The 14,520-nt window shown below is 38.8% G+C and overlaps 1 protein-coding gene across 2 annotated transcripts in view; it reads left to right on the plus strand.

Moving 5' to 3' along the window:
- Positions 1-3,181: 3,181 nt before the first annotated feature.
- GOPC (golgi associated PDZ and coiled-coil motif containing) overlaps positions 3,182-14,520 on the plus strand; it is a 40,072-nt gene continuing 28,733 nt past the window's right edge. For both annotated transcript variants that reach the window (XM_003938627.4, XM_003938626.4), the window contains exon 1: positions 3,182-3,706. In XM_003938627.4, the coding sequence (XP_003938676.1) occupies positions 3,419-3,706 (288 nt within the window). In that variant the 5' untranslated portion in view covers positions 3,182-3,418. The remainder of the gene's footprint in view (positions 3,707-14,520) is intronic.

The following is a 14,520-nucleotide window of genomic DNA, read 5'->3' on the forward strand; positions in this document are numbered from 1 at the left end:
AATCCTTAACATCTTCTCTCTTTCCCCAATTTCCTCAGTCCCCACCCTATTTATTCTTAGTAATACCTTGTGACAAAACTCTGTATGGATAAATTCCTAAAACAAGAGTATCACATTTGAGTTATATTTTTTAAAAATCACATAAGCATGATTCATAAAACAGTTACTGGAAGCTTCTGCCAATCCAACTGCAAATAGAAGTATCGAGACTTTAATATCTGTGGAAAAACAAATCACTGAAGTATTGACATTAAATACAATCTCAAATTCCACAGTAAGGATAAGGCAGTAAGTGTAGATAGAGTACACAGACAACAGATGGCAGCACTTGAACATCAACCTCTGATGTTAAGCCCTCCTTTTCACATCCATGTTTTGCTGTGACTTGCAGATTTGCATAACCACAATCAAGGTGGGCAAAAGATGTATCTACATACTACGGTAATGAGAAGAGACAACATGACATGAAACTCGTCTGAGACACAGAGGATATGACTTGTTGAAGTTGTAAGGGTTGTAACAGATACTAAACTGGGTTCTGCAATCTTGAATGGCACCCACAAACCACTGGAGCACTGGAAACATATAAGCACTTAAAATGTCACTCAGCTGCACCCACATAATGTAGCTGGAAGTTGATTTTTTTTTAAAGAAATTAAATTTGCATTCAAGTGTGGTTCACATAAATTAGTTATAATAGAAAATGAGTTATTACAACTTTTTGGTAATATTTCTTTATGTTAATAGATTTGTATGTGATTTCTAACTATGAAGAAATTTAAAAACTTTTGGAACTGACTTGCCAATTTATTATACTGTTAACTTATTCAAGAAGAAACAGAGTCCTTCATTCTTTTATATTCCATGGTCAACAGCAATAACTTAGAAGAAAGACACCTAGATTGATTTACTACCTCAATCACTTTCTAGCTTTTGACCCTACGAAGACACTTAAGCTATCTGTGGCTTTATCTGTTAAAAAGTGATTGATTGGTGTGGTGCCTCCCACCTGTAATCCCAGCACTTTAGGAGGCCTAAGCAGGAGGACTCTTGAGTCCAAGAGTTCCAGACCAGCTTGGTCAACAAAGTGAGGCTGCAGTGAGCCATGATTCTGTCACTGCACTGCAGTGTGGACACAGAGTGAGAGCCTGTCTCAACAACAATTAAATATGTGATCATACCTACCTTACAGGATTTTGTAAGGATCAAAGAAGTAAAGGAAATAGCACAATCACTAACACATAGTAAGGACTCAATAATTGAAAGCTATTATAATTGCGGTTCCATGTATTCTCCCCCTGCCCTGATAATTTTAAATTATTTACTTCAAGTTCCTGAAAATGCATTGCCTCTGTATTATGTGTAGAAAAAGTGGCTGGGAGCTTAACAGCTGTAACAATGATGTATTTGCAAATGCTGTAGATGAAAATAAAGTTAATTTTGGAAGGGAATGGGGAAAGATGCAAATTTTAGTTTTACATTATTTATTGTGTACTAAAACCTGTGTGAAGGTCCCTACTTAAGTGTAAGGTCAGGATCTTGTGATTCGTTTTGATTAGTTCATTTTGCTCAAGCCAAAGGACTTTATTGCTTCATACTAACCAGTCTGCCCTGCAGTATGATTTCTTGCTCCTCAGTGGCCTTGCATTGGCGAAGCGGTACACAGTACAGGGTTTGGGGTGATTAACTGGAAGGGGTCTGTCCCAAGAACAGGTAACAGCAGACTCTACTAAGCCAGCAAAATACCCCTCTAAGCAATACAGGAGAGTTTCCACCAGCCACTCTAATCACACAGGTTTCTCTTTCCCTTTCCAGGACTGTCTATCCTTGAAGTGGAAGTAGGCAGAATGTAAAGAGAGGAGTTGCTGAACACTTTCAAAGACACTGAAAAATTCAAGTTAAGGTTATAGTTGAGAGTAGCCTCACTAACCTATCCGAGCTTGAGTAAAGGTCATGTCTCACTCATTTTTGTCTTCGATGTCTCAACAGAGCTCTGCATTCAATATATATATAAGTATATGAATTCACAATTTTGATTTTCTGAAATGTCACTTGTGGAGACACTATACCCGTTTTCAAATAAATACACCTTTTAAAGTACAGTTATGTGCCAAATAACAAGGTTTCAATCATGAATGGACCACATAAACTATGGTGATCCTATAAGAGTATATTCCATGTTTTTACTGTACCTTATCTATTGTTTAGATATGATTAGACATACAAATATTTACTACTGTGTTATAATTGCCTACCGTGTGGAGAATGGCAACAGGCTGTACAGGTTTGTAGGCTAAGAGCAATAGGCTACATCATATAGCCTGGATGTGCCGTAGGCTGTACTACCTAACTTTGTGTCTAAATACACTCTAGTATGTTTCCTAAGGGATGAAGTAACCTAAGGACGCATTAGTAAGAACATATCCCCATCTTAAGTGAAATATTACCGTAGTTGCTTTTGAAATGTGTGACCTATGGTGTATTAAAAGGACTATCGTGTGCCAAGAAGCGACGCTAAGCATTTTACCTTACAACTGAGTTAAGTAAAATTTGGAAACTTGGTTTCGAGGTTAACTAACACATGTAAGGTGACACAGCTAGTATGTGACTTGAGTGTAAGATTTGAAGCCAGGTCTACCTGGCTCTTAATCACAAGACAAAAAGTCTCCCATTAATTCGCAAAATCTGATCAGTCGCTTCAATGCGCAGCTTTAGGCAATTCACACGTAGAATTTGGGGTCTGGTTTGCCAAGAACAGCCAGAGTGTACGCCCACTCCTTCCTAACCTGAAACGAATCTAAAAGGTAAAACGTGGCTATTGCGCATGCTCACACCGCCTTTCCTCCCTCTTCCCCTCCCTAACCGTGGACGCCACCGCAGCAAACTTTCTGGGAAGACTTTGGAACGGCTCCCGCCAACTGCTAAGTCAAACCGGCGGAAATCCTTCCTTTCCGCGACGTGGACACTTTTCTCATCCTCGGGCCTTTCCAACCAGGATGCAGAAACCACGCGACTCCGTTCCTCAGGGAATCAAGCCGCACTTTGCCAGTTGTCAATATGGCCGCTGACAGGGCGGTCCCAAGCTGAGGCCTTTCATAGGCCAAGGTTGTTTCCTGGCCCCGCCCATTTTGTCCCTCCTGACTGCGTCCGCCCAGCTCTTCGCTACGCATGCGCAGCGGGGGCGGGCTGAGAGGTGGGACGGACCAAGGCTTCCGTGTGCTGCCGCCGCTCCCGCCTCACCCTCATCCTCGTTACTCTTGCGGTTCTGGGGTTCTGTAGCTGGCGTTACCAGCGCGGGGTGAAGGGAGGTGACGGAGCGTGCGTGCGCGCGTGGGGGTCCCGTCAGTCCCAGCAGTTCCCCTCGTGCAGGGTGGGCGACGAGGGTCTTCAGCAGTCGGGAGAGGCCCTTGACGGCGCCATGTCGGCGGGCGGCCCATGCCCAGCAGCAGCCGGAGGGGGCCCAGGGGGGGCCTCCTGCTCCGTGGGTGTCTCCCCCGGCGGGGTATCCATGTTCCGGTGGCTGGAGGTGCTGGAGAAGGAATTCGACAAGGCATTTGTGGATGTGGATCTGCTCCTGGGCGAGATCGATCCGGACCAGGCAGACATCACTTATGAGGGGCGGCAGAAGATGACCAGCCTGAGCTCCTGCTTTGCACAGCTTTGCCACAAAGCCCAGACTGTGTCTCAAATCAACCACAAGCTGGAGGTGAGCCGTGGGCGCCGGCAGTTGTGGCATCCAACCTCAGGCTGCCCGGTGGCGTCAGATCCCATTTAATGCACCAGTGAAACTACCCTAGAAAACTGCAAACCGGGGCTTCAAATGTGATAGGAGAGTGCATGTCTGTGTGTGGGGAGGAAGGGAGTGAGGTGAGGGTGGGGGACAAAAAGGGCCCTAGATTGACTTGTGAGTCTCCCCGGGGTACAGTCATTCAACTTCCTAGTATCTCTCTGAGAAGGAAACTAATTACACTAGCCTCCCATGTACGTGCTGCATTAACAAACCTAACAAAGATTCTCTGTCATGAAAATACCGTAGGCCACCTTTTGACCTTTGGGTTTTGCACATCTACTTTCACATTGATAAACCAAATTTGTGTATGTTCAGACAGACACAGCCCTGATTATTTTCATTTTAACTTTTCCAGGTCAGCGCCTATGATTGCATACAGAGACATCCATAAACTATGTAGGGGAATCTGATCAAAGCTCTTAGGAAAATGTCGTGGTGCATAATAATAGTATCATTGTCTCTCTCGGTTTACATCCATAGTTAGTTGGTCCTTAAATTACAGGCAGATACCTCCAGAAAGCTCCCTACAATTATTCAAATGACTTCTGACACTGAGATTTTATATGCTTGTACATTACTGTATAATTTTCCAAAGTCTAGATTTATTTTTGAGAGAGTATTAAGAATCATTTGCTTTAATCTCTGATCCTGTGTGTGGGTGAGGATGGAATGGCTGTGATTCAAAAAAAACAAAAACAAAAACAAAAAAAAACCTGTCACATTGTGCAGAACATTTAAAAAGAGCATTATTACAATATTTAGAAATCATGATTGATTAACATTATTGCATAAAGAGTACTTTCTAACTAGGCAATTTAAGAGAATGGGTCTTTCTTTTCAAAAAGTATAATAGATAAAAATGGGATGATCAGTGATGTACAAAGTTCTTTGAACATTAACTTTCCTAAGAAATCATTGTTACTAGTTGTAATTGGGAATGCCCATTGTATCCATATCAATGTGAATGTCAGATAAACATCCTCTCCTTGCCTAGTGGTCAGCATTCTTTTTCTCCTATTAGTCATGAAATACGTGGCATAATTAATCCATGATTGACATAGATTTACGTATCTAAGGATTTGTGGTTCTTCTCCACTGAGAGGTATGTTGATTTCTTCTATCCTTTTTGAAAAGATTAGAAAGTGCTAATATGAAGATAATCACTTCCTATTGTAGGTAAATGGAAATGTCTCTTGATTTCTTTATTAGTAGTAATTTCCACAAGAAAGCTATTTTTCTCAGATAGTGAAATTGCATTTAATGTTTTTTAGAAATGGTACTCTAGCTTTATTTCATTTTGTTTTATCTTACTATATTTCAAAAAAATAGATATGGAGTTGCTTTATTGTCCAGGTTGGTCTTGAATTCCAGGCCTCAAGTGATCCTCCTGCCTTGGCCTCCCAAAGTGCTTTGATTACAGACATGAGCCACTGTGCCTGGCCATTAGTTCACTAGCTTTAAATAACAAAGATTGCCACATGGTATAATTCAAATGTGTCCCCCAAATTTCATATGTGGGAAACTTAATCCCCATTGTGACAGTAACGAATCTCCAATGCAAGGCTTTTAAGAGGAGACTGGATCATGAGTACTCTGTTCTTATGAATGGATTAATCCACTCAGATTGATATATTATTGGGTTAATGGATGAATGAGTTATAGGAGTGTGGAACTGGTGGCTTATAAGAAAAGGAAGAGAGACCTGAGTAAGCATGTTAGCATGCTCAGCCCCCTTGCCTTGTGACACCCTGTGCTGCCTCTATACTCTGCACAGATCACCTACCAGCAAGAAGGCTCTCACCACATCTGGTCTCTCAACCTTGGACTTCTCTTGTCTCCATAACTGTAAGAAATAAATTCCTTTTCTTTATAAATTACCTAGTTTCTGATATTCTGTTATAAGCAACAGAAAGTGGACTAAAACATCACATAAGAAGTTTTCGTATCATTTACAACTGCAGTATTAAGGCATTAACAACTTTTTAAAAATGAAACAATATTTTATTTATTTTTAAAATGACCTAAGGAAACTTTAAACTGGTTTTTTTTTTTATGTCAGATATAAAAATATAAATTTGGAAGGATAATTTTTTGAGTAGGAGGTGGTGTTCCATTTTTTTATCTTTAAATATTTTAGATGAGTATTCAGAATTGTAATAAATTGTGCATGTTCTTTTTTCAGAAATTATAATAGCATATTTTGACTTTATGTCCTAGTTTAGGAGGGTACATTGTTTATCAAAATAAGAAATGCTAGCATATCACAATGTGAACATGTTTTTTGTTCTTTCTTTTTTTTATTTTTTTTATTTTTGTGAGCATGTTTTATAAACATGCTTGAAACTCTTGATTTAAAGATCTTAGGAAAATGGGAAGGGAAAAAAACCTAACGATTTTTGTTTGTTCATTTTTTTTCGGTTACAGTTGACTTACCTGTCTTTGGTGTTAAACTGTAAACATTTAGCAGGTCTGCCGTTTTCATGGAATCAGTTGTGTATTGCTGTGGAAAGAGGTTCATTGTCAGCAGTGCTTTTCAAAGTAGATTTGCTGCTGTACTGTCTACAGAATTTCAGGATTGCTCTATGTATTGTTTGAAATCTTGAAACAATTTCCAAATTTTCTTGCCCTTTTTTGCTTTTTAATAAGGGTCAGATTGAATTAGTTCTATTGTTTTAATTATATGGACATTAAGATATATTTGAGACCACTTATGGTTTGATGTGACAAATGTGGTGACATTCAGTGGTTTCAGAGGTTAACACCCTAAATTGTATTACCGTAATAAAATATTTTTATATAATGAAGACACAGATACCTCCAATTTTGGTAATTCATAGTGTAGTTAACATTAAACACTATGTTCATTATTAAAATATTAAATTTTGCTGCAAAAAAGTCATAGGTTACTTTTTTATTTGAATGGTTTATTAGGTCTATTCTTTTTATTTTTAATTGACATAATAATTGTACCTATTTAGGGGGCACAGTGTGGTATTTGGGTACACATAATGAATAATGATCAGTTTAGGGTAATTAGCATATCAAGCATTATTTACTCATGTTAGAAACAAATTCAAGACCTCTTCTAGCTGTTTGAAAATATATATTAAGCTACTATTAACTGTAATCATTTACGGTGCTGTAAAATACTAGAACGTTTTCCTCCTGTTTAGCTGTAATTTTGTTAACCCTGGGGTTTCCAACCCTGAGCTCTCGACGATCACTGGTCCGTAGACTATCACGAACTGGTCATACAGCAGGAGGTTAGCAATGGGCGTGTGAGCATTACAGCCTGAGCTCTGCCTCCTGTCAAATCAGTGATACCACTAGATTCTCACAGGCACACAAACTCTGTTGTAAACTGCATATGCAAAGTATCTAGGTTGCCTGCTTCTTATGAGAATCTAATGCCTGTTGATGAAACCATTACCACGCCATCTTGTGGAAAATTGTTTTCCACAAAACCAGTCCCTGATACCATTTAAGGTTGGTGACCACTGTGTTAACCAAGATCTTCCTACCTGCCTCACCCTTCCCAGCGTACAGTAACCACAGTTCTCTACTTCTATGAGAGCAACTTTTTTTTTTTTTTTTTTTTTTTGAGACAGGTCTTCAATGTGTTACTGGGGCTGGAGTGTTGTGGTACGATCATAGCTCACTATGGCCTCCAACTCCCACCTCAATTGATCCTGCTGCCTCAGCCTCCCAAGTAGCTGGAACTATAGGCATGAGCTACCATACTCAGCTAATCCTTCCTTCCTTTCTTTCCTTTCCTTTCCCTTCCTATCCCTCCCCTCCCCTCCCCTCCCCTCCCCTTCTCTCCCCTCTCTTCCCTCCCCTACCCTTCCCTCTTCTTTCTTTCTTCCCTTTCTTTCTTTTTCTTTTTCTTTTCTTTCTCTTTCTTTTTTCCTTCCTTCCTTCTTTCTCTCTCTTTCTTTCTTTCCTCTCTTTTCTTTTTCTTCCCTTCCCTTCCCTCCCTCCCTACCTCCCTTCTCTCTTTTTCTTTCTTTCCTTCTTTCTTTTTTCCTTCCTTCCTTCCTTCCCTCCTTCCTTTTTTTCTTTCTCTCTTTCTCTGTCTGTCTTTCTTTCTTTCTTTCTCTTTCTTTTTCTTTCTTTCTTTCAAGATGGGGTTTTACTATGTTGCCTAGGCTGGTCTTGAACTCCTGGGGTCAAGAGATCCTTCTGCCTCACCCTCCCAAAGTACTGGTGTTACAGGTGTGGGCCACCATGGCTGGCAGATCAATTTTGTTAGCTTCTACGTTTGAGTAAGAACATGCATTATTTATCTTTCTGTGCCTTGCTTATTTTACTTAATGCCCTACAAGCTCATCCATTTGGTCTTGAATGACAGGATTTTATTCTTTTTTATGGCTAAGTAGTATTCCATTGTGTATATACATCACTTTTTGTTGTTGTTGTCATTCATCAGTTGTGGAGACATAGGTTGCTTCCGTATCTTGGCTATTTTGAAGTGTTGCAATAAACATGGGAGTGCACATATTGTTCAACATACTGATTTCCTTTTTAGGGGGCATATATATCCAGTATATATGTTCTATTTTTAGTTTTTTGAGGACATAGGTTACATCTTAAAATTAAGTATAAATGATATCCGTGTGACTGCTTTTTGCCATAAGTGATATTTGGGAAGAGGCATATCTGAGGAGAAGGGAATAGCAGACAATATAAGTGTATTTTGGCATGGTGCCACTTCGAATTGCTCACATCTCTCATACTTTCCACTGCTTGAGAATTTTTGCTATGGTGAGCCACTAATGGCTACGCTGGAATCACAGGCATTGATTAGTATAGTAGTAGCGCTATAGAAGGAAAAAAAAGAAAAGAAACTTTTTATCTGAAGAATGTGAATAATGTGCACACTTTCACCACTTCTATTCGACATAGTACTAGAAGTCCTAACCAGAGCAGTCAAATAACAGAAAGAATTAAAGGGCATACAAATTGGTGAAGAGGAAGTCAGACTGTTGCTGTTTGCTGATGACATGATCGTATATCTAGAAAACCTTGAAGACTCAGCCATAAAGCTCCTAGAACTGACAAATCAATTCAGCAAAGTTTCAGGATACAAAATTAGTGTACACAACTCAGTATCCCTGCTATATACCAACAATGACCAAACTGAGAATCAGGAACCCAACCCCTTTTACAAGACCTGCAAAAAATTAAAATATTTTGGAATATACTTAATCAAGGAGGCGGAAGACCTCTACAAAGAAAACTATAAAACATTGCTGAAGGAAATCATAGGTGACACAAACAAATGGAAACACATCCCACCCTCATGCATGGGTAGAGTCAATAATGTGAAAATTACCATACTGCCAAAAACAATCTACAAATTCAATGCAATTCCCTTCAAAATACCACCGTTATTCTTCACAGAACTAGAAAAAACAATTCTAAAATTCATATGGAACCAAAAAAGAGCCCACATAGTCAAAGTAAGACCAAGCAAAAAGAACAAATCTGGAGGCTTCTATTACCCAACCTCAAACTATACTATAAGGTCAGAGTCACCAAAACAGCATGGTACTGGCATAAAAACAGACATATAGACAAGTGCAACACAATAGAAAACCCATAAATAAAGTCAAATACTTATAAACAACCGATCTTTGACAAATCAGACAAAAACAAAGTGGGGAAAGGACACCCTAGTCAACAAATGGTGCTGGGACATTAGAAGAATGAAGCTGGATCTTCATCTCTTACCATATACAAAAATCTCAAGATGGATCAAAGACTTAAATCTGAGACCTGAAACCAAAAAAATTCTAGAAGATAACATTGAAAAAACCCTTTTAAATATTGGCTTATGCAAAGACTTCATGACTAAGAAAGCAAACATAACAAAAACAAAGCAAACATAACAAAAACAAAGATAAATAGATGGGACTTATAATTAAGTAAACTAACAACTAAACTAAAACTAAAACTGAAAACTTTCTGCACAGCAAAAGAAATAATCAGCAAAGTAAACAGACAACTCACAGACTGGGAGAAAATCTTCAAAATTTGTACATCCAACAAAGGACTAATATCCAGAGTCTACAAGGAACTCATACAAATCAGCAAAACAAACAGTCCCATCAAAAAGAGGGCTAGGGACATGAATAGATAATTCTCAAAAGAAGACACAAATGGCTAACAAGCATATGAAAAAAATACTCAATATCACTAATGATCAGGCGACCGCAAATTAAAACCGCAATGCAACACCACCTTACTCCTGCAAGAATAGCCATAATTTTAAAAATTTAAAATTAATAAATGTTGGCATGGATGTAGTGAAAAGGGAACACTTTTACACTGTTGGTGGGAATGTAAACTAGTATAACTACTATGGAAAACATTGTGAAGATTCTTCAAAGAACTGAAAGTAGATCTACCATTTGATCCAGCAGTATGACTCCTGGGTATTTACCCAGAGAAAAAGAAGTCATTATACGAAAAAGATACTTGCACATGCATATTTATACCAGCACAACTCACAGTTGCAAAAATATGGAAACAGCCCAAATGCCCATCAGTGAATGAGTGGATAAGGAAAATAGGGTGTGTGCATGCATGTGTGTGTGTGCATGTGTGTGTATATATATGTATATGTATATACACATATATATACATATATACATACACACAGACGCGTGTACACTATGGAATACTACTCAGCCATAAAAAGGAATGAAATAATGGCATTTGCAGCAACCTAGATGAAACTGATTGGAGACCATTTTTCTAAGTGAAGTAACTCAGGAATGGAAAACCAAATGTATGTTCTCATACATGGGAGCTAAGCTAGGAGGATGCAAAGGTATATGAATGATACAATGGACCTTGGGGATCTGGAGTAAAGGGTGGGTAGGGAATGAGGTTTAAGAGACTACACATTGGGTACAGTGTACACTGCTCAGGTGATGGGTGCACCAGAATCTTAGAAATCACCCCTAAGTAACTTATTCATGTAACCAACCACCACCTGTTCCCCAGAAACATACTGAAAAAAACAAAAACAAAAACAAGTGAGTTCCTTTAAATTGTCAAGCCTAGAGAGGCATTGGAATGAAACAGCAGTTATGGCACTCTCTTTTGACCTAAGTAGATATCTCTTGAAGCCACCTTCTTTGTAGAATTTAGACTAACTGATGCCAAGTAGCCATAAAATGCCATATACTGGACACCGTAAGTCATACCTTATAGTGCAACAATGGATAGCCAGTCACTAATCAGTGACTGTAAACCAATGAGAATTCTTATCAAGCAACTTTGTATCTGCCTTGTTCCTTTTTCCCTTTAAAACCTGCTTGTAACTCAGGTGCCAGAGCACTCTCCAGGCATCTGGAAGATATGTCTTGGGTAACTGTCCTCATTTTGGCTCAGGTAAACTAAAGTTTATTTTGAGCCTCAGCCTTTTCCTTTTAGGTTGACAGTAGGAATAGTAATAGTAGCAGTAGTAGGTATGTTGGAATAGAACAAAGGTTGTGAACCAGTACTTTAAAAAACTCACCTCTGCCTTGAAATACAGTTTTGCCTTCTGCTCCTTTTTAAAAGTGACAGCGCAATACATCTTCTATCATACCCTCCTTTCCTTCAGCAGTTGCTCCGTTAGTATCTCTTTGAAGTGATTTACTGTTCATAACCATCAGTAGAGAAACTTATAACTTTGATCTAGAGCCACATTGATAATGAACTGGTGATATACTTGTCCCTTTGCTGCTTTAAATCTGTCCTGTTTTTAAACAGGCTGTTTTGCAACATTGAAGCTGAAGTTTAATATTGATCCAGTACTTACTTACAAACACGAATTATGTGCTAGATGCTGTATTGGGTGCTTGGGATAAGTGGAGAGCGAAAAAAGGATGTGGTCATTGTTGTTATGGAGCTTGGATTCTATTGGAGGAATTTGTTGGGAGAATAATCATGTAAATGAGAAATTGTAACTTTGATGAATACTATGAAACGTACATAAGAGTATTTGACCCTATTTTGGGATGTAAACGAAGACTTCTTTGAGGAAATTATTGAGCTAAGACATAAAGGAATTATGTGTGAATAGAAATGAATTAAGCTAAGAGAAATAGGAATGCCATTCAACATTTCAGTAGAGGGAATGGGAAGTGAAAAGCACCTGTGATGGGCAAGAGCATAGTGCATTTGAAGATTCAAGAGAGTTGGTATGTACTACAAGAGAAGAGTACAAAATAAGCAAGATGCAAGATAAGTTTGAGCAGATAGGGAGGTACCATTTCTACATGGCTTTATAGGCCATGCGAAAAGATTTAGGCCTTTATCATAATGGTGGGAAGTGTTTTAAATCAGTAACCTCAGATACGAAGTTAGTTCATTCTGGCTGTGGTGTGGAGAAAGTTGGAGAGAATGACGTGAATGAATGTAGAAAATTGTTTAGAAGGCTTCTGTTGATGTGAGATTATTGATATTGTGGAGTAAGATAATGGAGGTAGGGGAAAGTATTCAGAAAAAAAGAAACTGGAGAGATATAAATAAAAAAAAAATCTAGAGATGGATTGGAACAGAGGGATGAGGGAATTCAGGATAAATCCAAGATGGCAGTCTTGTGCAGCTGGCTGCCTGAATAGATAGATGAATGTGTTATATTATTAGCAGTAACAATATTGCCAACCTTATTGATCAATTACCATGGGCTAACCTCTGAATCTTTTACATAGATTGATTCATCCAATTCTCACAACATTCTTGTGAGACAGGCTTATTAGTATGGTTATTCCAACTTTGCAGGAATTAAGTAAGAGGCCTGAGGCTACAAAGCTAGAGAAATCAGTCTCTGTACAAACACATATTTATGTCTGATGAGGGATGGAGGAGGTGGAGAGAAAAGCAGAAAGAATGAGTGTGGCTGAATAGATAGCAAGAAGTGAGAGTATAGGGTACAAGGGAGGTTTTGTTTTCATTTTGTTTTTAAATAAAAATAAAATAAGTCTGTGAGAAGCATCTGCTTGAGAGAAAAGCCAAATATAGAAAAAGAGTAGGGTGATTAATATTAGTAAGATTTTGTAATAATAGCTACTTAGAGAGAATGAGAGCAGACAGTAGGAGGTTGCGGAAGTTTTTGTTTGACGGTTTCTTTCTGTAAAATAGGAGCCCAGGTCAGTTGCTGAAAGTAGGTGAGAATACGAGCATGAGGCTTGTAGAAGTTTGAAATAGTTCTGGAAGAGTGGAAGAGCCAGTTTGCCACAGAAACAGGACTGCCAGGCATTGTTGAGGACCTGCGTGGGGTTAGTTGTCATATATTATAGTGCAACCAGTCTGTCCTGTTGTGTGACTTTCTCTAGCAATGCATATCCATTTAGGTACAGGCATGGTAATGAGAGTAATAACTAGGTTTATTCAGTGTTATAGCAAAAGAGTTTGTTATACAGACAAGTGCATTATTGAAGTGAAAGTGGTAATGGGCTGATGAAAAGGAGGTAAATACTAAGGAAGGAGAATTGGCAATTTGTTAATTATGTAGATACAGAAGATAAGAGAAAGGGTTAAGGATAACTTTTCTGTTTGGGAAATGTATTGGTCAATATCAGTAGTGGGTTGAATCGTATCCCTCCAAAAATCATGTCCCCCTTAAACCTCAGAATATGACCTTATTTAGAAAGAGGGTCTTTGTGGGTATAATTATGTAAAGATGGAGGTAAGATTGTAGTGGATTGGAGGGGGCCCTAAATCCAATGAAAGTATGCTGATAGGGGACAGAAAAGACCATACACAGACACAGAGAAGAAGGCTGTGTGAAGATGGAAACAGGTTGGAGTGATGTATCTGCAAGCCAAGGGATACCAATGATTGCCAACAGCACTGAAAGCTAGGAGAGAGGCACTGGATCTCCAGAAGTAACCACCCCTGTCAATACCTTATTTCAAACTTCTGGCATTCTGAACTGTGAAAGAATAAACTTGTTGTTTTAAGCCACAATGTTTATAGTAAATTTTTAAAAATTAATTAATTTTTTATTTTTTTGAGAGAGTCTCTCTGTTGCCTAGGCTGGAGTGCAGTGGCACAATCTCAGCTCATTGCAACATCTGCCTCCTGGATTCAAGTGATTCTCTGCCTCAGCTTCCCAAGCAGCTGGAAATATAGGTGCCAGCCACCATGCCCAGCTAATTTTTGTATTTTTAGTAGAGAGGTGTTTCACCATGTTATCCAGGCTGCTCTGAACTCCATACTTCAAGTGATCCACCCGCCTAGGCCTCCTATAAAGTGTTGGGATTACCAGGCTGAGCCACTGCACCCAGTCTTGGGAAATTTTTTTTAACAGCCCTAGGAAGTTAATACATTACTGTTTACTGAAGTAAGGAATACAGGAAAAGGAGGAGCAGATCTGGGAAAGATAATGAGATAAGATTAGGATATTCTGCATAATTAAGGTCCTTATGCTTTTTGCATATTCCTAACATAGTCTCCTAATCATTTATTATTCCCTCCAAACCATCTTGTTGTTGCCTGATCATTCTGGAATTATTAATGGTTTGTATTTTAAAAGACAAATCTGATTCTGTCATTTTTCTTTCTGTATCTCCCTAAAATTCAAATTCTTTGGCACAGTGGTCAGTGTGCCCTGTCTGTCCTTATCTCTTATCACCTCTTCTTAGCTGCTTTTGCCTCAGTAAAACTGGTCTATTTGCAGTTCTCTAAATAGGCCTTGCTCTTTTATGGCACCTCTACTTTGACATAGGCTT

The sequence above is a fragment of the Saimiri boliviensis genome, chromosome 4 (genome assembly GCF_048565385.1).
Source record: "Saimiri boliviensis isolate mSaiBol1 chromosome 4, mSaiBol1.pri, whole genome shotgun sequence".
Taxonomy (NCBI): domain Eukaryota; kingdom Metazoa; phylum Chordata; class Mammalia; order Primates; family Cebidae; genus Saimiri; species Saimiri boliviensis.